The 24,095-nt window shown below is 45.6% G+C and overlaps 2 protein-coding genes across 8 annotated transcripts in view; one reads left to right on the top strand and one right to left on the bottom strand.

Moving 5' to 3' along the window:
- DENND11 (DENN domain containing 11) overlaps window positions 1-3,138 on the bottom strand; it is a 30,466-nt gene extending 27,328 nt beyond the window's left edge. The window contains exon 1 of the mRNA XM_081212074.1: window positions 2,886-3,138. Within this exon, the coding sequence (XP_081068200.1) occupies window positions 2,886-3,123 (238 nt within the window). The 5' untranslated portion in view covers window positions 3,124-3,138. The remainder of the gene's footprint in view (window positions 1-2,885) is intronic.
- Window positions 1-23,557, top strand: part of WEE2 (WEE2 oocyte meiosis inhibiting kinase) — a 29,327-nt gene extending 5,770 nt beyond the window's left edge. Inside the window, exons 1-12 of one of the 7 annotated variants that reach the window (XM_081212054.1) lie at window positions 3,205-3,427; window positions 5,853-6,214; window positions 9,428-9,627; window positions 13,202-13,253; window positions 15,778-15,950; window positions 17,036-17,157; window positions 18,084-18,230; window positions 19,301-19,402; window positions 20,234-20,319; window positions 20,482-20,652; window positions 21,244-21,386; window positions 22,274-23,557. In XM_081212054.1, coding sequence (XP_081068180.1) covers window positions 3,301-3,427; window positions 5,853-6,214; window positions 9,428-9,627; window positions 13,202-13,253; window positions 15,778-15,950; window positions 17,036-17,157; window positions 18,084-18,230; window positions 19,301-19,402; window positions 20,234-20,319; window positions 20,482-20,652; window positions 21,244-21,386; window positions 22,274-22,439 — 1,851 coding nt within the window. In that variant the 5' untranslated portion in view covers window positions 3,205-3,300 and the 3' untranslated portion in view covers window positions 22,440-23,557. Of the gene's footprint in view, window positions 1-3,204; window positions 3,741-3,767; window positions 5,063-5,154; window positions 5,406-5,852; window positions 6,215-9,427; window positions 9,628-13,201; window positions 13,254-15,777; window positions 15,951-17,035; window positions 17,158-18,083; window positions 18,231-19,300; window positions 19,403-20,233; window positions 20,320-20,481; window positions 20,653-21,243; window positions 21,387-22,273 lie in introns of those variants that run through there. The other 6 variants (XM_081212055.1, XM_081212053.1, XM_081212057.1 and 3 more) reach the window with 6 other exon arrangements.
- The last annotated feature ends 538 nt before the right edge of the window (window positions 23,558-24,095 follow it).

The raw sequence follows: 24,095 nt of genomic DNA, 5'->3' as shown, positions 1-24,095 counted from the left end.
AAACACCGTTTACCTTCCCACTGGAGCGGTACCTATTTATCTACTTGCACTGCATGCTTTTGAACTGCTAGATTGGCAGGAGCAGGAACTAAGCAACGGGAGCTCACCCTGTCGCCATGTTAGAGAGGGCCAAAAGCTTATCACAGTTTTCACCTGGCAGATGCCCCTAAGATTACTGCAAACAGAAGCTGAGTGCAATTGCAGTCTCCCCACCTGAGGTTTCCAGAAACTGGTATTCATACTGCCTCCCATAACATGACCAACCTGGCTGGTAGACACTGATAGACTTATCCCCCATGAGTTTTATCTAATCCTCTTTTAAAGACAAGCTGGCAGCTGTCACCCTATCTTGCAGCAGCTATGATGTTATCTTTTTTATTTAGACAACATGTATTTTTACTTAAACAGGCTTTTGGCCTACAAGCCGGCTTGTGAATATACTGAAATTGGTTTTCACTAGCTTTTTTTAAATGTCTGATGTTTTTTACCTGTCTTGTTTTTTAATGGTGTATTCACAGCTATTATCTATTTTTAATATATTTCATTGCATTGTTGTTGTTAGTTGCCTTCAGTAACCGCCAGTGAAAAAGCAGGATTTTAATTTTTAAAAAACAAAACCCACACAATTTGCATATATTTCCAAAGAACTTGTTTAAACTGTTGAAAACCTGCCACATATTCATGCAACAGGATGTAGGTAAAGGACACAACACAAGAAATGAGGAAATATTGAGCCACTCCAAAAAGATTCATGCTGCAGAAACTTGACAGTAAAAATGGTACTCAGTTTTGCTTATCCTTATAAAAGCAAGGCTGGGCTTAATTCTTCCTGTTAATTTCAAAAGCAAAGATAACTCCAGGAATATGCGTGAATGCCTTTAAGCACGTGCAGAGTATTTTTCTCCCCATCAGCCAAGTAACCACAAACAATCCTTGTAAAGCTGGAGTTAAAGAGCAGGACATCCAGGATCAATAGCATTTGGGAACTTTCTGACGCCACGAATCTCTCATTTTAACACAAGGGTTGCCAACCCTTTGGTGCCAATGGGCACATTTACAAACTGGATAAACTATTGCTGGCACCCCAAAACCTTTCCAATGGGCAACAACAGAATTCACCCATTTCAGTGGAAGGGAAAGGACCCTTCTGGTTACAAGGGAAGGGCTTTGAAAGCACGCTGGTGACCTCTAACAGGTTTCATACTATATCTGCTTAAGAGGAACGTCCTTCCAACTACTCCGAATTGGTAACATTCATACAGAACATAACAGAAAACATATCTTCAACTTTGCAGGTGAGAATGCAATAGTGTCTGACCCAAGGCCCATCTAGTCCATCATTCCACTTTCCAGAGTGGCCAATAAGACACCTTTGGGAAGCCCACAAGCAGGGCTTGAAGGCAACAGCCCTCCAGAAAGTGGTAGTCTGTGGCATATTGCCTCAGAAGAGTATGGCTCCGTTTAGCCATAATGGCTGGTAAGACCCATCTTCCTCCGTGAATTTGTTTGATCCTCCCCAAAAGCTACCTAAACAAACCCACAGCCCACTGCTACATTCTGCGGCAGTGCATTGTGTAAGGCAGTACAGTGCTTCTGGATGATGCTGGACTACAAATCCCATCAGTCCCAAGTAGCATGGCCAATGGCTGTGGTTGATGGGAGTTGTAGTCCACCAGTATCTGAAGGATACCCCATTGGCTACCCTGGCTGCAAGTTAAGATATGTAGTGATAAGCAATGCACCCTTTCTGTCCATCCACAATCAACACCCATCAATGTAATTGGGTAATCCCATACTCAAATATTACGGAAGATGGAGAGAGAGAAATCCCTTCAGGTCTGCCATTAAGAGCAGCAGAGACGGACAGACCAACCTGGGCATCTAAGGGTACTAGGAAGTCCTCTTGGGACAGCTCCACCAGAACAAGCACAACTGTGCACTTGTGCAATTCAAAGACACTTCCACTGGAAAATGCCCCAGAGAATCATGCCCCATGTTCATGGACGCATCAGTGGGGAAGGGGGGACCATGTGTATTTTTCACACCAGGCATCCAAATGCTTTGGGCTAAGTCCCAGGAGTGGTACTCTGAAGTTGCAGTTTGAGAGGTCAAGGGTCAATGGTGCAGGCCCTACTGCTTCCAACAGGGCCTCTCTGAATGCAGTGGGTAGACGGCATACGACTCTATCCCCTTCCATCGTCTGGAGATGCCTTCTGAGGGATACCTGTGTGGGAGGGGGATGCTACACAATTGGGGCAAACATGGCACTGTCCCACTAGCCTCAGTTTGCCCTCAGCCAGGCCCCACCTGCCTGTCTTCTCTGCTTACAACCAATCAGACCTTTCACCCTCAACGGGCATCATCAGCTAACACTTAGGTGGCTGCCACGAAGGGCATCCATGACTCACAGTGGGTGGAGACACTATTAAGTTTTCCATTAGGAAAAGCCTGGTGGAAAAGCAAACAGGTGCAAGTCACCTTCCCTGCCCAAGAATTCATGGCTGCTATCTTAGGAACCTCTCTGGGCATCACAAGGCAGTAGGAAAAGAGGTGACACATCCCTAATGCCAACCTACCGGTTGGTTTCCTTCCTGGGAAGGTGTATGCCGACGTGCAACTGCAGCTTAAAGGAGGGCGAGGGGAGCGCCCTTTGTGCATGGTCAGAGGAACTCGGTTCTGCCAGAAAGCAACCCAAAGGGGGAGAAACCACACACACAAGCTCCTGTTGAGGTCTTGCTGCTGTAAAGGCACCCACCACCACGCGCAACCCGGGCTGCCAAGGGAGGGGGGACTGGGTGCGAATCCGAGTCCCTTCCTCCTCCACGGGGGGAAAGGGAGATCCGGTGAGGGCATCCCTAAGCGATTCCGCTGCAAGCAGCCCTTACCCGTGCGGGGATCGAAGGTGACCACGAACACGGCCAAGATCTGGTCCTCCTCCACCTGCTCGGCTCCTTCCTGCTCTTGGAGGCGCCCGCCGGGGCCGCCGCCACCGCCGGCGGCTGCCTCCCCCTTGACGCCAGAGCAGGAGCCCCCCCAGCCGCCGGGCTCGCCGGGCTCCGGGAGGGAGACGGCCGGGCCCTCGGCCCAGAAGAGCAGCGGCGCGTCGTCGGCTTGCTCCACCATGGCCCAGCCAGCCAGCCAGCAGCCAGCCAACCAGCCAGCCAGCTGCGGCGCTTGGCGGAGCCGAGGGGCGGCGCTTGGCGCGCTCCGACGACGCCCGGCCCCCTCGCTTCCCGGCCCGGCCGGCCAGACGGGGCCTTGCGCGGGCTGCGGGCAGCTGACGCCCAGCTCGGAGGAGGGATGCCCGCCTGCCTCTGCCCGCGATCCTCTTGGGGCGCAGGGAATCGGCCGGCTGCAAGCCCGTGTGCGCGCTGGCGGCCGCGCGCAAACTTGGGAGGTGGCGCACCGGCCTCTGGACGCTTGCTCGGTGGGAAGGAAAAGTCCCGAGTAAACACGCGCAGCGCTGCACCTGAGAGCTTAACAGCCCGATCCGTTTTGCGCTACGTGTAAATCCCCCACCCCATTAAAGTGCTCAAGGGCTTGCACTGCAAATGCTTGTAGCCTTTTGCCTTTCTTAAAAGGCTTAACAGGGACCCACGCGCCTTTAAAATGAATGACATTTTCTTCCGAGTTTGGGGGTTCTTTGTTTCCCACCTTTTCTTGGCAACAACCCTGTGAGGCTGCGTTCCATGCTATGAGGATTTGCACCCAAGTCTATTGCTCTAACCGTGTTGCTGCGTGTAAGTGCTGGCCTTTTGAATGGGGCTTACTCTGTGGTAAGCGGGGTTAGGAGTGCAACCACACATATCCGAAAGAAAAAGTCTGTCGGTCAAAGTGCCACCTATGAGTAAATACGCATAAGATTTGGTTGCAAGTTCCTCTGCACAGGATTACATCCTAAAGGCACAATCTCTGGGGGTGTCCAATCAGAAATGGGACTTCCTTTCTGGCACTTTGGCTTACGCACAATTATTCTCCACCAAGTTCAGTAGGACCTCCCTCTGGACTTGCCAATATGTTGGTTTGGACTGCAAGCTAGGTTATATATATATATATATATATGAATGCATATCCTGCCTATTTTTCCAAAGATGTTTACCATCCAGAACACAAACGCAATACATAACAATACAAATACTAACAAATCACAACAATTAGCTTCAGAGTCAATCAGCCAGAAAACCCAAAACATGCAGATACTAAAGACAGACCAGCAAAGAGGGATCATGCCATAGCATACCTGCCACTGATACCCTTACTCTCCTCAAAAGTGCCTAATCCTCTTTTAAAACCTTGCAAGTTAGTGGCCGACACTGCCTCTTTTGGGAATGAATTCCATGGTTTTAACTATGTGCAAAAGTCTTTTCTTTTGCCTGTCCTGAATCTTCCAACATTTCAACTGCAGTGGATGGCCCTGAGTTGTGGAGAACATTTCTCCAACCACTTTCTCCATACCAACTCTACAATATCCTTCTTCAGGCAAGGCGGCCAGAACTGTACGTGCTACTGCTCCCAAGTGCAGTTACACCGCAGATTTCAATAATGGCTCTGTGTTTTATTTTCATTTCCTAATGATCCCTAGTATGGAATTTGCCTGCTTTTTCACTGCTGCTGCACACTGTGTCAACATCTTCAGTAAGCTGTCTGCTGTGACCCCCCCCCCCCAAGTCTCATTTCTGGTTGGTTCAGACCCCATGAGCGTATCTGTGAAATCATGTCCATTCGCTCCGTTTGGAGATGTCCTTTTGGACCTCTTTGCCATCTTCTTTCTGTTTTAGCCACTCTGAACAATTTTGTATCGCCAGCAAACCTGGCTACGTCACTGCTCACCCTTACTTCTCATGGGCAAGCACTTTCCAATGCTGAGGGAGCTGCATGGATGCAAGTCCTTGCAGGATGGACCACGATGAAAAACAGGAAGCTATACAGGGAAGGGAACTGCTCTTAAGTGGCATTTTGCAAAACCTCAATCCCAGCATGCACTGTAAGGCCAGACCTGCAATTCAGTAGGCTAAGCAGGAAGGAAAGAGCAGGAAATGGTATGGGGTCATTTTGAACACAGGTGATGCTGTGCTTTTAATTGTTGGTTTTTAATGGCAGTGGGTTGGAGCAGTTATAAATTCTGTGAGGGCATTATTAAGGGCCAGTTTTTCCAGTCAGAATGGGCTATGTCAGAAAATGTTTGCTAGCTGGCTGGGTGCCTTTGCATCTGGCTGTAGCATAGGGCCTTCCTTCTGGAGATCAGTGTAAAGGGATTATTATGTGGGGCTTTTCTCTGCCTAGTTTCTGTATATACTGACTTAACCCCTTGTGTGAGGACAGCTGTGGACTAAATGCTTATTCCTGATTAATATGAGACCTGTGTGCAGCCACAGACTATTCACATTTACTTGGAAAAGCTCCCAGTGAGTTCAGTGGGGCTAATTCCCAAAGCAGTGTACATAGAATTTCAGGGTTAATATAACAATACCCTTATTCCTGGGTCTCCTCAGAGTCTTTCTTTCTCTCCCTTACTATTTTTCTTTTTTAAATGCCGTCTTATTTTCAAATGGAGTATGTCTTCTCATGCCAGTGTAGCTGTGGGATTATTCAAAATGGATGTCTGTATATTGAGTAAAAGCTGAAAACTAGCTCTTGTAAGCAAATACAACTCTGGGGACAAAGTCAAGGTAGTTTGTGTGGCCTTTGCATTGTGTGAAATTGCGCAATTGAGAAGATTGAAGTGGAAAGTATCTAAGAACTTTGTTTTGAAGGAATTTGTTCCTGGAGCCTTAGGCTAGGTATAACTTCCTAGGCTGAGACAGGTATTGCAAAAGGCTAATCAATGGGCTGTGTGTTTTGTTTCTTTCCAGCTACCATGGATGACTGGGAGAGCAGTAGCAGTAATAACTTCATCCAGAAGCTGGATTTTTCAAGTTGTGGAGAAGACACTGAGTTGGAAGAAGACAATAGCATGCAAGAGGAAGAGCCGAGTCATGTCACCCCTCAGAAAAACTGGGAGACTGGGAACTGGAGAGTAAACTGCCCTGTTCCGGTCACCCCACAGAGGCAGTTGGATGATCTTTCTTTCCTGAAATCGTGGGCAAGTCCAGTGAGGAAAGGTAAGGAATCTCTGAGGAAGAAACCTCTCCCTTTGGAAGATTATCCTGGGACGCCGCTGCACTACATCACCTGGCAAAAGCTCCAGCTCTGTGACACCCCACATACTCCAAAGGTAAGGTGATGTGGTGTGTGTATTTATATGGCACATTATGTATAAATATCCTCAACGGGGGAGAGGCAGCTCTGGTTGCAGTTTAGACTTTCAACGTGGTTGAGGAGTCTTTGTGAGCATCCTTTTTTTCATTCCACAAATCTTAATATTTCTACTATAACTTTTAGACCCCATTTTCCTCCAAGGGGCTCACAAAGTGGTGTACATGGTTCTCCCCCTCCATATTTCATCCTCAGAACAACCCTGTGAGGTAGGCCATGAGGCCATGACTGAACTGGGGCCTGGTGAACTTCATAACAGAATGGGGATTTCAGCTCTAGTCTTCCAGGTCCTAGTCTGATATGCTAACCTCTACACCATGTCTCTGGTGTCCTGCACTTAGCAGTGTTTTTGGGTATGTGTGCTTCCTGAAAACAGCGTGATAACCATGGTTGGACTTTTCTCCAAGCACAGAAAGGTGGGCAGGCTGCTTACTGGATGCCTTCCAGTTGTTTATGCTTGGGGTTTTTTTAAGCAAAGTCTCTCTTACTTTTAAAGAAATGATTGTGGAGAACTCTCTTTTTAAGGACTTCCCTTGAACAAAATCATTTGACATACTAATCTCAAGCGCTTGGTAGCCAGCTTCCATATGTTCCTGTGCTTTAATTTGAAGCTCAGGGGAGGATGTCATGAGGCAACTCGTCCCATGGATTTTCCTCAGATCAGGAAGTGTGGGCAGCTGGGAAGACTGCAGAGTGCTGAAGAAATGTTTCACAGAAAAAGAAGTGCACAGACCACCTCACAAACGATACAATAAGTTCAACTGTTTGTGGACTGAGATTCTAAAGTATCATATGCATAAGCCAGAAAAATAGAAAACTCTTTCAAATGACAAGAACTGCTGCGAATTTGGGGACAAGTTTCGTCCTAAACCACAGAGCTTGCTGATCAGAAGGTTGGCAGTTCAAATCCCCGCTACAGGGTGAGCTCCCATTGCTCAGTCCCAGCTCCTGCCTACCTAGCAGTTCGAAAGCACGTCACAGTGCAAGTAGATAAATAGGTACTGCTCCAGCAGGAAGGTAAACAGCGTTTCCATGCGCTGCTCTGGTTCACCAGAAGCGGCTTAGTCATGCTGGCCACATGACCCGGAAGCTGCCTGTGGACAAATGCCGGCTCCCTCAGCCAATCAAGCGAGATGAGCGCTGCAACCCCAGAGTTGTCCGCGACTGGACCTAGCGGTCAGGGGTCCTTTTACCTTTACCTTTCATCCTAGAACCAGAATGAACACTCTCGATTGCAAATTCCAATGTCCCACATCAAACTTCCAGAGAGGCAGCCAGCACCACTAAACACTGTTAGTTTACAGAGCCCACAAACTCATCTCTCTCTTTCTCTGATCTGGTTTAGACATATAGCACTAAACTATAATTTAGGGTTATGTGAATGAGCCTGGCTGAGCCTTGGGCTTTTCTTTTTCTTTTTTGCTTTCCATCTCCTTAGTGGTCATAAGGAGCTCAGAAATCGGTTTCTGGTTTCATTGAACTGCTATTTAGCATTTTGTGTGCCCCCTGCTTAATCTTAAGTGTGGTATATTGAAACTAGCCAACTTCATAAACTAAAGCATCAATGTGCCATGTTTCAGTAAACCAAAGTAATATGCTAAAGTACAGTAGGTCAGGGTTTGGACATAACACATAGCTATGGTTAGAATGGAAACGAGAGCTTACAGAGACCAGACTCAATCAGGGGAGGACATGAACCTGAAGCCCGCCCAGGTCTGTTCACATGCTCACCTAGCCCTTTTATCATCTCTGTTCCCTTTCACAGATACCTACACATACCTAGATTACATCTTTTGCTTGGAGTGATAGTCAGTTCCACCTTCCATATATTTCCAAACTACTCAGAAAGCAACCACTACCACTTAGCTAACGGCCATCCTAACAGGACATACTTGGCAACTTTTCCACTGACTGTTAAGGAACACTTGCAGTCATTCTGGTTCCATTAACCTCTCCTGTCCAGTGCCCCATGTCCCAGTAGTATGGTACCTATAAAAGGAAATGCCGTGCAGTGGTTAGTGTCATAGACTGAGACTGGAGAAACCCAAGTTCAAATCTTCACTTGGCCATGAGTGACCGCTCTCTCTCAGTTGAATCTACTTCACCGGGTTGTTGTGAGGGTGCAATTGGGGAGCAGGCGAAGCATGCCTGATGCCTTATGCTCCTTGAAGGAAAGGTGGGGTGTAAATGAATTGTACACCTGCTTAACAAGTGATACTGGGCTAGGTAGACAGAAACACCTTCAGTTGTGGTTCTTCTCCCTCTGTCATTGTAAAAGCTGCACCTACATTCTCTCAGATGAATAGCTGACTGTTGAGAGTCTCTGCTGAAGTTCTTTCTAATGGGTGCACCATACTGTGAGTGTATGTATATATTTTTACCATCAAAATGACTTCAAGTAGCATTGCAGGAACAAGCTTTACTTCAAAGCAGCTTCTGTCACTTCCAAGTCCCAGGCTTGGATGGGGAGCTTCTGCGAGCTATAAAGACACAATCCTGAGTGAGTCTCTTAATTGCATTTTTGCTCTCTTAAGGTTTGAAATGGAGCAATTTAGAAAATCCCCTTCATCTTCCTGCTTGTTAAGCTGGATGCCTGCAGATCCTCCTGGCATTTGCAGTTCTGTATTTAAGCTTTGCTGCCAAAAATAGCCTGCTGTGATAGTAACATAGTTGAAAGACCCCTTTTTGTGATTTAAATCCATATGGCTGACAAGGATTCGACTTGACGGGAAGTCAAAGCCTTCACATGACTCTGATATTCCAGCTGCAATTTGTGTAGCAGGTGCAGCCATCGTGGATCCTTCCAGATGTGGCTGGACTTCCATTATCCTAACACTGGCTTGGATGGACCTTGGTCTGATGTAGCAAGGAAGGTCTTTTACATTCCTAACCCACTGGCACTGCAAAGCATAACAAAAGTGGGAAAACTGGTTCTCCAGATGTTGTTGGACAGCTCCATGGTCCCTTTCCATAGGCCAGGTTGACTAGGCCTGATGGGAGTTGAGAATCCAACATCTGGCGGACACTACATTACCTACCCCTGGCTTAATGTGGTGTCCAGGTATTGGTGAGTTTGGGAATAACAAGCATTATGACCTTCCTCTTTATTGCAGGTTGATGCTAGTGGACTAGACTGTTCTCCGCTGACTATCTGTTGTTGTTTTCAATCTAGAGCCTCTTGTCCAAGACAGCTTTCCCTTCACCTGTGGGAAAGTTCCCCTCCAAAGGGATGAGGAACTTGAGGTTCACTTCCTGTCCTGACTCCGAGGAAACTCCCCCCGCTTCCTTAGTTAACATTAACCCCTTCACACCGGAGTCTTATCGGCAAATGGTTTTCCATCCCAGTGGCAAGAGGAAAGCCAGAGGGGAGCTGTGAGTGTTTTCTCTTTTTTCTTAAGAATTTATATTCTATAGGGGGCAAAAGGGAGATACGAGGGTAGCCATCTTGTAGTCCATTGGTTTTTAATACTGTGTTGCAGGGCCTCATGAGTGAGAAGTTTGATAACAACGGACAAGCTTCTGACAGCTTGCCTGCTATAAATTTCTGACATTCCTTTGCAATAATAATAATAATAAATAATAATAATAAATTTATTTATATCCTGCCCATCTGGCTGGGTTTCCCCAGTCACTCTGGGCGGCTCCCAACAGAATATTAAAAACACGAGAAAACATCCAACACTAAAAACTTCCTGAAACAGGGCTGCCTTCAGATGTCTTCTATAAGTCAGATAGTTGTTTATTTCCTTGACATCTGATGGGAGGGTGTTCCACAGGGTACACCACTACCAAAAAGGCCCTCTGCCTGGTTCCCTGTAACCTCACTTCTCGCAGGGAGGGAACCGCAAGTAGGCCCTGGACCTCAGTGTCCAGGCCGAACGATGGGGGTGGAGACGCTCCTTCAGGTATACTGGGCCGAGGCCGTTTAGGGCTTTAAAGGTCAGCACCAACACTTCGAATCGTGCTCGGAAATGTAATGGGAGTCGATGTAGATCCTTTAAGACCGGTGTTATATGGTCTCGGCAGAGTGTTCTGAAAAACGCCTTCACAGTGGTTGAAGAGGTCCAACTGGGCTGGCCACATGAACCACCCTACAATCCACATCAGAATTCTCTCCAGAGGCTGTACAGTCATCTATGGAGGGGGTGGTTTGGAGGCTCCTTTATCTCATCTCAGACTATTGACCCACCAAACTGAGAATCATCTGTTCAGACTCCAGGGTTTCAGGCTGTTGACATTCCCAATCCTACCTGGAGTTGCTAGGGGCTGAACCTGGGATGTCTTCTGCATGCAAAGCAAATCACTCCTCCTCCTTCCTCACAGTTCTTCACAGGATGGTTTGTGTTTCAAATGAAATCTAGTTCAGTATGCCGTTCTTGCAGTGGCCAGCCAGATATCTACAGGAAGTAAACAGCACTCTCCCTACTTGTGCTCCCCAGAAACTGGGCACCCGGGCATAGCGCCTTGAGGTAGAAGATGTTTTGTTGAAGTTCAGTGGGTTTGTAGGTCAATACAGCTTCTTGATTTTTTGGAGGCCTTCCTGGGAGCATGGCTCTGGTGTGGGGAGGCTGTCCTGCTCAGCTGCTTCACTCAAGTCAAGTTTTATTGCGGCCAAAGCCTGTGACACTAAACACCACAAGATCAGACAACAGGAAATCAGCAACAACCTCAGAAAAGAAAAAAGGTTACACAAGGGAACTTCGCAGTGTGCCATTCAACAGAAGAGATTTACGCTTCCTAATTACTAAAGTGCAAAATTTAGCCACCTCATAAGATATTGAGCTTGAGAAATCTTCCAGGAGATATTTTCGAAGAATTTCAGGGGAGGATTCCAAATAATATTGAAGGGGTATAAATTTTGATAGAAGCGGTAAAATAAGTTGAACTCGTTCTTCACTATAAAATTCGCAAAATAGAAGAATGTGTGTGACAGATTCTACCTTATTAGACATACAAGGGCAGAGACGCGCATGCATTGGAACCCCCGTGAATTTGCCGTACAGCACTGCTGAGGGCATTGTCTCAAAGCGGGCTCTAGAGAAAGCCCATCTATAGGCTTCGTTAGTGATGTTAGTTAAGTAAGGGGCAGCTGCAAAATTAGGCCAAGCTTTTAAACATCTATACGTCTCCGGGAGTAGGGCGCCTTCTTGTAATTCGATATCATAAAGTCTCCGAGTGATAATAGCTTTTGCCTTGTTCAGAGTTCCAATAAAAAGATTTTCAGGGTTTAGACCAATTTGTTTGATCTTGTTAGGCTGCTTCACTTCAAATCACACTCCATTGCTGTTGGGGATGCTCTGGACTTCTTGCATCAAGCAGGGTATTGGATAAAACTGCCAGGATTCTGGGAGTTCTTGGCAGAAAGGTTCTCTTAACAATAGGAAGCTTTGAAAGCCTTTGCCTCAACCCAAAGAGGGCTCCTTTGTCTTTGCTGCATGTAAAGGAGACATCCAGCAAGTGCTGTGTTGATCAATAAAAGCGCCACTCTAATAACCTCTCTGTGTGACTCTCTTAAACCACTGGAGCACACCGCAAAGCTAAGAATTGGCAATCTTCCTGGAGGTGGGTGGGGGATGCGGAAAGTGTTCCGCGTTGTGTCTGTTTCTTAGTGTTAAATAATAGGCTGCGTGTGTTTTGTATGTTTACAAAAAATAGATTTTAAAAAACAATAGGAAGATTATTCCTTCCCCCCTGATTCTCAAAGCCATGCCTAGCTGGGGGAGCTAGCATGCAGGGAGTATTGTATGAGTGAAAAGCATAATGGCACTTGACTGTAAAGATTACTGACAATGGGTCATGGTACATCTAATCGGATAGCCTGTGGAAAGACAGGTTTCGGCCTTCACTGGTCCAACCAGCAGCTGTCAATTGTCAATGCATAATCAACTGTCACTAAGCAATCAGCATTGCATCAATATGGGTTCGGATGCCAAAGGCTAACTGAGAAGCTTAATTGCTTTCAACTGCAGGAGTTATTCCTGTATCTTCAGGCACAGGAAGGGGGGGGAGTAGGATTTCAAAAATTAAGCTCTCTGCAGGTAGGGATGGTGGAGGATGTCATTTGGTCTGCATTTTAAAGCAAACTGAACTGATCTGTACCTCCCAGACTAATAGCACAGATCTTTGGGATTCTGCACTTCCCTGAATTTTGCAGTACTGCCAGCTCAAAAAGAAAGAAATGTACCAAAATGCATTGAGCACTTTATTCAAGGGTTAAACTGGTTTAGAAATGCATAGAATGGAATATAAAATAAATATTTAAATATGTGTGTTATGATGTTTAAGGATATGATTAAACACAAATTTTCCTACAGCATTTTTAAAAAAACAGAAATTGCCAGGTTACTGCAGAAATGGGACAGGGCAGGCTTATAAATAAATACATGCAAAACTTAACATGGGCATAGCAGTTGTCCCTCTCTAGATCAAGTAAAACAATAGAAATACTTAAGTGACCAATCACATCGGTTCTGCCCCCTCCCCCACAAGAATCCTGTCTATCCCTATGAAACAACATGGATTGGAGGTATCACCAGATCCATCCCCTAACCTCAGGTCTGTCAGAGTTGGATGAATACTTGTTTCCAAGTGTCTCGGATTTCACAAAGACTGGGATTGGATTTCATGCCTTTAAAATGCTGCATCACTAACCCTCTGTGTCTGCAGATGTCAGGGCAGCTGTGCATTAATTTGAAATCTGAATTGATTGTAAACTAGAATGTCGATCACCCTAAATTGAGGGTTATAGCCTCTGTGGTCTTTGAGTGATTTTTTTCTAGTGGTCTCTTATGCAGAAATGCCTACATAAATACTTCATGTGGCTTGAGAAGTTCCTGAAGCTGGTGTTTGAAATATTTAAATGGTGAAACTGAATAATAGAGTTGGGAGTTGCGTCTTGTCTTTGCAACTGGGATGCTTCGTCACGTGATTAAACTTACCGTTTCAGGGATGATCCCAGCCAAAAAGAGAGCCAGGTGGAACCAGGGTTGCCAGCCAAGGTGAGTAGTGTGTTTCTTCAAACAGGTGCACAAAAAGTATCATGGCCATAAGTTATCGGTTTAATACTGAAAGAGGGAAAACTGTTTGTGAGCCTCTGGCAGCAGACAACAGTATTACTGTAACACAAAGAGTAATCTTAGCACTGGCTTTCTTTTCATTGTACATTTTCAAAGAAAGCCCATAGTTTTATATTTTAATGAAATGGAGTGGGGAGAAAAAAATCAGTGGTGCAAGGCAATAGTTATTACAACACCAGATAGTTACTTAACAGGCTTCAAGAAGAACACCATTCAAAACTAAACTACGCGTTGCATCAGATCTCTGTTTTAAGTTATAAAGTACGGCTAATAAGCTGAGGTATAGGCTGAAGGCCAAGTTGAAAGTTTACTTTAGTTCAGCTTTAAAACTACTTGGAAGTTCAGTTCCCTGTTTTCTTCCAGTTCTACCCTCTCCTGCCCATTTTCAGTGATTCTCCTGGTAGTAATGCACTTGCCATAAATGAACCTGGTGGAGGTTTTCAGGTATTAGATTAGGACTTGGAGAACCAGGGTCAAATCCCCACTCAGCCGTGAAGCTCCCTGGTTGACCTTGAACCAGGCACCGTCTCTCGGTCTAACCCGCCTCACAGGGTGGTTGTGAGAATAATACGGAGAGAGAGAAAACACCACGTATGCTAGCTTGAGCTTCTTGGAGAAAATGTGGGATGCAAAAGCAAAAATAACTAAAATACTCAGACTCAAGCTACCAATGTTTATTGAAATTAATGGGTCTCGTCTGCATTGGACTAACTTTAGATGCAACCCTGTACATGGGTTGACCATATCCTGGTCAGAAATCAACAAATTCCTAAATTTCCATTCCAAATATCAACAAATTCCAACTTACACAAAATGCTTATTTGCCTGCTGTGTACCTTGATAAAGCTAGCTTAGGTTTGACCGTATAATGTGCTCCAGTCTCTTTCTCAATTAAGCTAAGTGAAATGTCCCCACTTCCCCCCCCCCATCGTAATGTAAACTCTAATAAATTATACAACAACCTGAAGAGTACTTCCTTAGCATCGATAACAATCAAAGAAGTGAAGTGATGTCTGTGTAATGCAGTATCTGCCTTAAGATGGTGGTAGATTCAAACTCCCATCAGGCCCAATTAGCATGTACAGTGGTCAGGGATGATGGGGACTGTAGTCCAAAACATCTGGAGAGTGCCAGGAATGGGGGAAGAAGCACAGCGTTCCGGGGGCCACTAGTTTGATCTGGGGATTGAAGGCAGCACCTTCACCTGCAAACTTGCAGGCAATGTGGTTTAGTAAGAAACTTGTCCCAGTCCATATCTAACTCTTCAGGCTTCATTAATTTGAAATGCTGCTGGGAGCATAGGAAGCGGCCTTCTACCAGGTGAGACTCATTCTCCATCTTACCAATATTGGCCGCTCTTTGGGTCAGGGTCTTTTCTAAGGGATTGAACCTGTGGCTTCCTGTGCACATAGCCTGCCCTCTGCCTCTGAGTCAGCACTGATGTTATAAATTACACGCAGAGTGAATTATTCAGCCAGAGTTGTGGGCTGAGAGGGAACAGAGTGCTGACCATAGCCGTCAAAAGCAATCACATGCCAAGGGAAACAAAATGGGGCAGGGCAGGCACTTTTATGTTGGCACGGCTGCTGGCAGTATTTTGACTCAGCATATTGGATCCATTTCCATCTGCCCTGAAGGCTTTGATGTTTGTGCCTCTCCAAGTTTAATTCTAGGTTAGTGCTATGATCTACTAGAAGCTCTTAGCAGAGAAACGGTGCCAACACCATTGATTAAAACCTGAACATCTGTCGTGGAATATGTTTTGCAGGAGGGGTGCTAACAATAGCATTTTCTGCAAGGGCATAAATACATACTGGGTGCAGTTCTTTGATTTATCAGGCTTTATATTTTGCAAAATGTTGACACTGAGGCTGCAATTTGAAAGCAGGTGGTGGTGAACCGGTTGCAAAGAAGGGGGTGTCTTTAATAGTTCGCTTTTGCACTGCTTTTCCCCCCTGCAAAAAATCATTCCCAGTCCTTCCTCTCCAGCTGCTTTGACCCTGCAAGCGGAAAAGATATGACTTGAGGATTTTGTTTCATCTGCACCATGCTGCATAGCAAACTACTCTGGACACTAAGGGCACTTTCCAAAGTAGTTTGTGAAGTGGCATAGCAGAAGGGTGGTGATCTTCCTTCACTGATAAATCAGGAAGAAGATAGGAGGCTTTTCCAGTGGAGCAGGATACCATACTGTGTGTGTAAAGCAGGGTAGCCAACTTGGTGCCAACTCCAGATCTTGCTGGACTCAAATGCCCACCAGGCCCAGCCAAGGTAGCCAGCGGTCAAGGATGATGGGAAAGCAATGTTGGCTATTTCTGGAAGGACATCACTGCATCCAGGAACCAGAACCCAAGGCCTCACATCGCAAGGTCTCTTCATGTCGTGCTTGGGGTTTGATGGGCAAACCTGTCTTAAACTTACGTGGATTCTTCTCTCCCTCCTCCAGAGATTCCTCTTACGTGAGAGCAACATGGTTTCCCGCTACAAGAAGGAATTCTTGGAACTGGAGAAAATAGGTGTGGGGGAATTTGGTTCCGTGTTCAAGTGCGTCAAAAGGCTGGATGGGTGCGTCTATGCCATCAAGCGCTCCAAGAGACCTCTTGCTGGTTCCTCAGATGAGTAAGTGACCACCGCAGAACACACACAAACACACCATGATGAAATGATTGGCTGGATTGGTCAATAAATTTCTGGACTGAATGACGCTAGAAATTGTACCATGGCTGCTTATCTTACCTCTCCCACCCCACCCTTTTTTAAATAGACCATGATAGGTATTGTCATTGTTCTTCCCACAATAGGCTCAAAAGGCAATGTTTGCTTCTGGATTCCCCAAACCACACTGCACATCCTCTAAGATGCTAGTGTGTAAATAAGTTGGATTTGAGATTAGCCAAGTATTGGAAAAGGTCATGCGAAAAGCAGACCGAAAGCATTTAAAAATGAAATCCGCCATCCGTTTAATGAACCTTTTCCTTCCCCATGTCATTCAGGGCCTGCCTTTCCTTAGTCCGTGCCCAGCGTAGCAATGAAATCTAATCTAGTATTGAATTAAGAACTTTTGTTCCATAACAGTATTGTTTCCTCCCCCCCCCCCCACACCCCAAAAAGAGATCTTTTAGCGGTGAGAGACTTCAGGGTCACCAGTGCTTACCTTTCTATTGTTTCTCTCAGGGACGCGGACTTATAAAAAATATTGGGGGGGCCCGGGAAAGCTCATGAATAATAAATAAGCTCATGAATATGCAAATAAAGTGGTGCCGCCTCCTCGTGAGCGAATAGGGGAGAGCGTGCTGCGCCTATTAATCAGCTCCGAAGGAAATTGGGTGGAGCTTTTGCTCGGGAGGGAGGGCAGGAGGCATGCAGCCCGACCCTGTGCATTTTGGGCTGGGGGAGGGGCGGCGGTGGCGCTCTGCTGGAGGGGCGCCCAAGATTATTGGGGGGGCAGAGCCCCCCCAAACGAATTTTTGAGGGGGCTCGGGCCCCCTCAAGCCCCATGGAGTCGGCGCCTATGGTTTCTCTAAGTGTGGGGGTGGAGAAGCATATCCCCTTCCAGGTATTTCCCAGCCATTTAAGGAATAACTTTGCCAAGTTCTCCAGGAAGTCTTGTCTGACTCCATTAACTCTCCCCTGTCCAAACTCCTGATCTTGCAACAATATTGTTCTTTGAATGATGGGTCATCTCTCTCTCTCATTCTCTCTAGGCAAATGGCTTTGCGGGAAGTCTATGCCCATGCTGTGCTTGGCCATCATCCCCATGTTGTGCGTTATTACTCGGCTTGGGCAGAAGATGATCACATGATCATTCAGAATGAGCACTGCAATGGTAAGGATTGGGGGTAGAGGTGGGGGCTTAGGATACTGCTCAACTTCCCATGTTAACTGAAACTTTACATTCACATGCACTTTGTGAAGTCCTTTGTGTACTTAAATTGAGGTTAATGGATGCTCATGGAGTTTGGAAGTCCAGAAGAGCAAGATAAGCTGCCACCCTGTTGCTTTCTAAACTCACAAACTGCCATAAGGAATTGAAGCTCTCCACCTCCACCCCCGATGCAAAATCTGGGCTCTCTAAAGGACCAAACATGAGGAATGGTGTGGTTAAGGACCACCCTTGCACGAGGTCTGCAGAGTGTACCAAATCCACATGCGTTCATTCGACATTAGCAGAAGGATCTGCAGAAAATGGGTGTTCCCATTGCATGTACACTTCTGCCCAGTTCTCCAACCAAAATGATGTGTATAAAATGCATATACTAAGGGCAGGTGTCCATAAAATGCACATGTAAGGTTAAAATAAGGCAAAATTATATTTAGGGAATGGCTTGCAAAGGTTGATATACAAAATATGTATTTGGAGAAATTAGCACTAAAACACTGGTGAAATTATTTTAATTAAAAAAAATCACAAACTGATATGGAAATGTGGTAAACTGAATTTAAGATATGTAAAAAGATACAGTACTGAGAGAAACCCTACATGGGGGCCTGGCTAGCACAAATATTGGGAGTTTCCTTATATAAAAGAGCCAATGCAGAAGATGTCAATCAAAACCCTTTGAAATGCAAGTGATGGAAGCTAGTAGATTCAAACCAAAACTCTACGAGGCAGAAGTGTGAGGCTACCACTTAACTGTTAACCAGATCTTCTAAATTCCTGCCTTCTAAAATAGAGCAATCTGCTTCAGAAGAAGGCTCTGTGAATAAGTGGGCAAGGAACTCTGTCTGCTGTGATCGCTTGGCTTTCCACAGGTGGGAGCCTTCAAGATGTGCTTTTGGAAAAGGCAAATACATCGGATTATTTCAAAGAATCTGAGCTGAAGGAGATCTTGCTGCAAGTTTCCATGGGACTGAAATATATTCACACTTCTGGCCTGGTTCACTTGGACATCAAACCCAGTAAGCATTTCTGTTCAGTAATGCTTTGTTGCTGCTGCTGTTGTTTCGTCGTGTCTGACTCTTCGTGACCCCATGGACCAGAGCACGCCAGGCACTCCTGTCTTCCACTGCCTCCCGCAGTTTGGTCAATGCTTTAGGCATCAAATATTTGTGAATGTGCATAAGCACATTGCCATAACCCTTTCAGAAAAGTGAGTTAAGCACAGTTGAACTTTTAGATGGGATGGGGGCCATTAAATAGGAACTGTGCCAGTCGTTGTTTAGGGTTTTGTTCTAAGGAATAAGGAAAATTGAGCCTAGCTTGTTACTAACTTGGACATAACCCCAATTACCTGGCCAACTGAATTCAGTTGGACCAACTTCTGCGTGGACAGGGTTGAGATTACAGTTTAATTCACTGAAGCTATGCACCCACAACAGATAGGAAGCTGAAATGGACCATATGAGGATAGGCTGAAGGAACTCTAGGTATGTTCAGCCTATGGAAGAAAAGTCTGATTGGAGGTCAGTGTTGACTGTGGATGAAAACACACAGAAGGGGACAAAGGCTCTGCTGCCTAATTCTAATGGGCTGGTATAGTTCAATCAAACATCAAGAGAAACATATTGATGGTAAAGGCAGTTTGACAATGAAACCAATTATCTAAAGGGATGGTGGGCTGTCCCTTGTTGGGACCCCTTCCAGCAAAGACTATATAGCAATGGGGATATTCTAAATGTGGATTTCCTGCATTAAACAAGGGGCAGTTTTGCAATACTCGCCTTTCCTCAAGGATTCTTTGAAATAAAATAATACAAGCCCTACTGTACCCCGATTGCTGGAAAACTCTGGAAATACATCTTATGTTTCACTTGAATTTGGGGGTGATGATGCTTACAACCGTAAAATCAATCACAGCTCCATCCAAAAGGAAATCCACTTGTTTATCTGACAGCATTTCCTAGACTTCTCTCTTCCCTGGATTGGATATTTAATGGCAGGCTAGAAAGTGACTGTGGAATGCAGACTGCAGTTTATCTGTGTGGACATTTCAAGCTTCCGTGCTGTTTTTCTGTCTTTGCATTTACAGGCAATATCTTTATATGTCATAAGCTGATTGGGCCTGCTGGTCAGGAGGAGAGTGACAGTGAAGATGACGGCTTTGCCTCTTCTAATGTGGTGTATAAAATTGGTTGGTAGTGTAAATACTCTATGCTTCTAGGGCTAAGACTAGAATGGTGTTTAGGGTGTATATACCAATCTCTTTGCTCCAAATTCTCAGATGGGACCCATGGAAGAGAGGGCCACGATAAGTGGGAAGAGGGGCAAGTAGAACTGTTCTGGGTCCTGAATAGATATTAGAATGGGTTCAGCAAGAATCAACTGAATGCACATAACTGCATTAGGTTGTTTGGGGGTTGTTTATTCCATTTTTTTATGCATAGAACATATCCAACAAGGTCACCCATGGGATGATTCCTGCTTTGATGGATGGATTGCCACCCTTGCCTAATCAGGGTGCTGCTGGGCTTGAGTAATATAACCTGAAAGTTGCCTTCAGCCTGCTAGCTTCCTTCTCAAGTGTAGACATCACTGAAGAAATATTATATATTGTATGTGTGAGCCTAGAACACTGAGAGGCTCAGGCCAGAAAAGCCAGCCATAGGTTCCAGCATGCAAGAAGAGCCCTCCAGAGATTGCAAGATTACAACTGCCATCATTGGCTTTGCTGGCTGAGATTAGTGGGAGTTGGACTACAACCACATCAGGAGGACCACAGCCCTGGTGTATAATTCCCCTACTCAACAAATTTATACCTCGTCTTTCCTCCCAAAGAAACCCAGGGTGGCAAATGAATCTGTAATAAAAAGACAAGTAAAAATAAAATTAAATTCTGTAGCACATGCTGAGTTTCTCCAGCAGACTAATCTGTCTTGTGTAGGACTCGCTGAATGCAGAAAGCTTGCAAAGACAGCTGGCACATATTAATGCATTTCATGGCTCACAAGTTTCTTTTTCTTAGGGGACCTTGGACATGTGACATCCATAACCAATCCCCAGGTGGAAGAGGGTGATAGCCGATTTTTGGCCAATGAAGTCTTGCAAGAGGTAATGATGTGGGCTTTCTTTGGCTCATGGGGGCTTCAACAGAAGCAGGAACTTATACACTTCCCATTAAAATCCCCTTTCCTGAAGAGAGATGCTGATTTGAACATGATCAGACTTGGGTCCATGTTTTTTTCCTTTTAAAATCTTCTGCTTCCTCCATAGCAATACTGCTACCTGCCCAAAGCAGACATCTTTGCCCTTGCACTGACCATCTCTCTGGCAGCAGGCTGTGGTTCCCTGCCTACCAACGGCACCCTGTGGCATCACATCCGCCAAGGCAACCTTCCGCTAATCCCTCAGCAGCTGTCGCGGGGCTTTGCAGAACTGCTCAGTGTGAGTGTCCTTTGGGGGAGGACTGTTGCTCAGTGGTACCGCATCTGCTTTGCATGTAGAACGTCCCCAGTTTGGTTCCAGTCATCTCCAGGTGGGGCCAGGTGGAAACCCCGAAGAGCTGCTGCCAGCCAGTTTAAGCAATACTGAGCTGAATTGACAATGGTCTCATTCAGTAGAAGGCAGCTTCCTAAGTTCCTAGCATGAGGAGAGCAGTGACATTTCCACGCATCAATAATATGAGCCATGGTGCCGTCAGATCAGGTCTTTGAGGACCCCACTCAGCAGAATGAGGAGGGTGCTCAAATCATAGAGTTGGAAGGGACCCTGAGGCTCATTGTCCAACCCCCTGCAATGCAGGAATACTCAGCTGTCCCATATGAGGATCGAACCTACGACTTTGGAGTTATCAGCACCACGCTCTAACCAACTGAGCTATCCAGTTATGTAGCAGGGTAGGCTTACCGCATAGCTGAAGTAATGCCCAAAACACATTGCCGTCTAAAGAGCCTGCCCTCCCCCTGAAAATTCAGCATCTAAAATTACCCAACCACATCACTGAATATGAAAATCTCTTTCCCCTGCTTGCATCAGCTGATGATTCATCCTGATCCGGTTGTGAGGCCATCAGCCACTGCACTAACCAAACACTCCATCCTCCGGCCTTCTCTTGGGAAAGCTGCCCAGCTTCAGGAACAGCTGAATGTGGAGAGGTTCAAAATTGCCATGCTGGAAAGGTAAAAAAAAAAGACCTTCACGCTTCAGTAGACAATCAAGATTTGCAAACAACAAGGGCATTGGACTACCTGGCTTGGAAGCGACTTCTCCTTTGCAGGGAGAACATGTTCTTAATCAAGTGTGAAGAACCATTGGCTCTCCAGATGTTGACTGAGCTTCAGCAACCACCAGGCCCCAAGCAAGCGTGGTCAGCGATTATGGGAGTTGTAGTTCAGCAGCATTTGGATGGTCAATGCTGCTTCTATCTGTTCTAAATGCAACTGTGGCTTATGTCAGGAAAAAAATCCCAGCCATGTCTTTTCCTCATCATAGAATTCTGACATCTGGGTTTCCACATGCCTCTGATACAATCCTTCACTGGGAGTAGAACCTCTTCCTAGTAGACATTACCCAGACTGACTTTCCAAGCCAGCTTTATTTACCTCCTGCTGCTATTTTAAAATGAGGAGGAGGGTCTGTGACTTTTCATGCTAGTTTTGAGTGGGCAGGGCAAAGGGAAGAAAGGAGGTTGTGGCAAATCTACACCATGCAATTTAAAGCACTCTTATGCCACTTTTATCCATCTTGGCTTCCCCAAAAGAATCCTGGGAAGTGCATTTTGTTGTGGGTGTTGACTTGTTATAAGACCTCATAACAAACCACAATTCCCAGGATTCTTGGGGGGGGGGGAGCCAATAAAGTTGCAAGAGTTTTGCCCATCCACACTGCAACCAAGCACACTGTTATGTACCACACCACAACTTACTCTGCTATCAACAGTAGAAAGCCCACTTTCAACAGTGGAAGGGGGCCCTGTGGGCAGGAAGGAAAGTGTATGTGCAAATGTGTGTGCGACGTTGGCAACCCCTTGTGTTAAATCATACCAAATTCTCCCCTCTTTTTTCAGAGAGCTGAGAGCAGCCCGTCTTGCCCAGAGCTTCAGAAAGGACAAATTTTTTGAATGTGCCAGGCCTCAAGAATCTGGAGCCAACTCAAAGCACCCAAACAGCAAGAAGCGTCTGGTTGGAGGGAAAAATGCCCGGTCGTTTAGCTTTACTGCTGGTGGCTTTTGACGGTTTAGGCTCCTCAAATCACTGAAAACACACCCCTTAGAAACAAGACACCTTCAGATTTAAGGGACTGTGTTTTTACTTATTCCATCATGCGATTGTCATAGTATTAAATCTGGCTACCTGTAAGAGATAGTTGCTACCCATCACATTACAACATAACCTCTTTTTAAACCTGTCTGTCGCTTCCTTTTGCCTGAAACGAGTGGGTTTGTTTTCCCTCCCAGGATTATCAGAAGAGTGTACAACTTTATTTCCTTTCTCTAGCTTTTAGGTTATCCTGTGTTTTCAAGACCTCTTGTATTTTTCACTTTAAAAAACGACAACACACAGCCCCTAGCAGTATTTCAAATGGAATAAGACTCAGGCAGCAGATGGCTTGTTCCTCTTGCAGTTGGGGAGGGCCCTGCCATCACTAACATTTAAGTCCCACCTAGAGAGCCAGAGAAAGTAACCAATGCAAAATATATATTTAACATTCAACAGACCTAATGAACAGGATCCTTCTAAAATCAACAGGTTAGCCCTGCTGCCAATGGGGGTTGAATAAAATGAGTCTATATTTGGAAACAGATTGTTTTCCATGAGCAATAGCAGACAGGATACAGCCTGGCCTTGATGGCTGTCTTTTTTGTGTCCAGGATAGAGCACCTGCTGTTCTTAATGTGGGTGGCTGACTACTGACAGGTAAAGGATCGATCTGTATTTTTGCCAAGTGTCGTCTGGGATGGGTGGTGGTGTTTCAAGCACATTGGAAGGGAATTATAAATGCTTTTTAGAGCGCCTTGATGTTCTGGGGATTATGTTATGTAAAGTGTTCATAAATAAAATAAAGTAAACCTTATGCCCCTGTTGAAGTGTTAACTTCTGTTGTGGTTTTCCTGAACGCAAAACACTGCTTTGTTGACTAGCCTAGTCATGAAGACTTGGCCAATTGCAGCAGTGTCTTTTGGGGGTTTCAAGCCTCTCTGTGTGAGTTCCCCTGACTTTCCTGAAGATAGCTTTACTTCACTAGCTGCAGGACAGCACAAATTTTATAGCTATTGAGAAATGATTCTTTTTCTTAAAAAAAGAAAGTGATACATTTGTGAATAAAGCTTCTAATTTTGTTTTCTTCTAAAGTGTATGTGTGTGGAAATTTTGTTTCAGATCATTCAAGGGAGGGCTGATGACATTACCTGTGACCACACAGCTCTTGTGGCCGATTCCAGGATGCGTCTTGAGTTGCTCCACTGTGGGCTTTGCCAGAGTAATGTCTGTTGCAAACATTATGACATTTTTTTGCTGTGCAAAGGCTGCACCGGGGGCGGGCTACAGCTGGCATAACCAATATAGTGCTCTCCAGAGGGTTCTAGAGGGCATCTCTCATCAGTCCAGAACTTTGGCCATGGTGGCTCTTCCTAGAGAAGCCAGACTGGCTTCCTCCTTGCTGTCCTTCTGCCGGCAGGTGACGACCTTGAAATAACAGGCCTTTGGGAACTGGCTGCTTTTAATGAAAGGGCTGGTGCTGTGCTGGTTTTATTGTAATTATCTGTATGTTTTTAGTAGATATAGCTTTAATTCCGCTAAGGGGTTAAAGCCCACCCAGGGATGGCTGTGGGCAGAACTGTCATCATGTGGAGGGCACCATGTCGGCCGATTCCTGTGCTGGGTAGCAAC

This window comes from Podarcis bocagei (assembly GCF_964188305.1).
Source record: "Podarcis bocagei genome assembly, chromosome: 10".
NCBI classification, from domain to species: Eukaryota; Metazoa; Chordata; class Lepidosauria; order Squamata; family Lacertidae; genus Podarcis; species Podarcis bocagei.
This window is presented reverse-complemented; position numbering and strand designations above follow the sequence as displayed.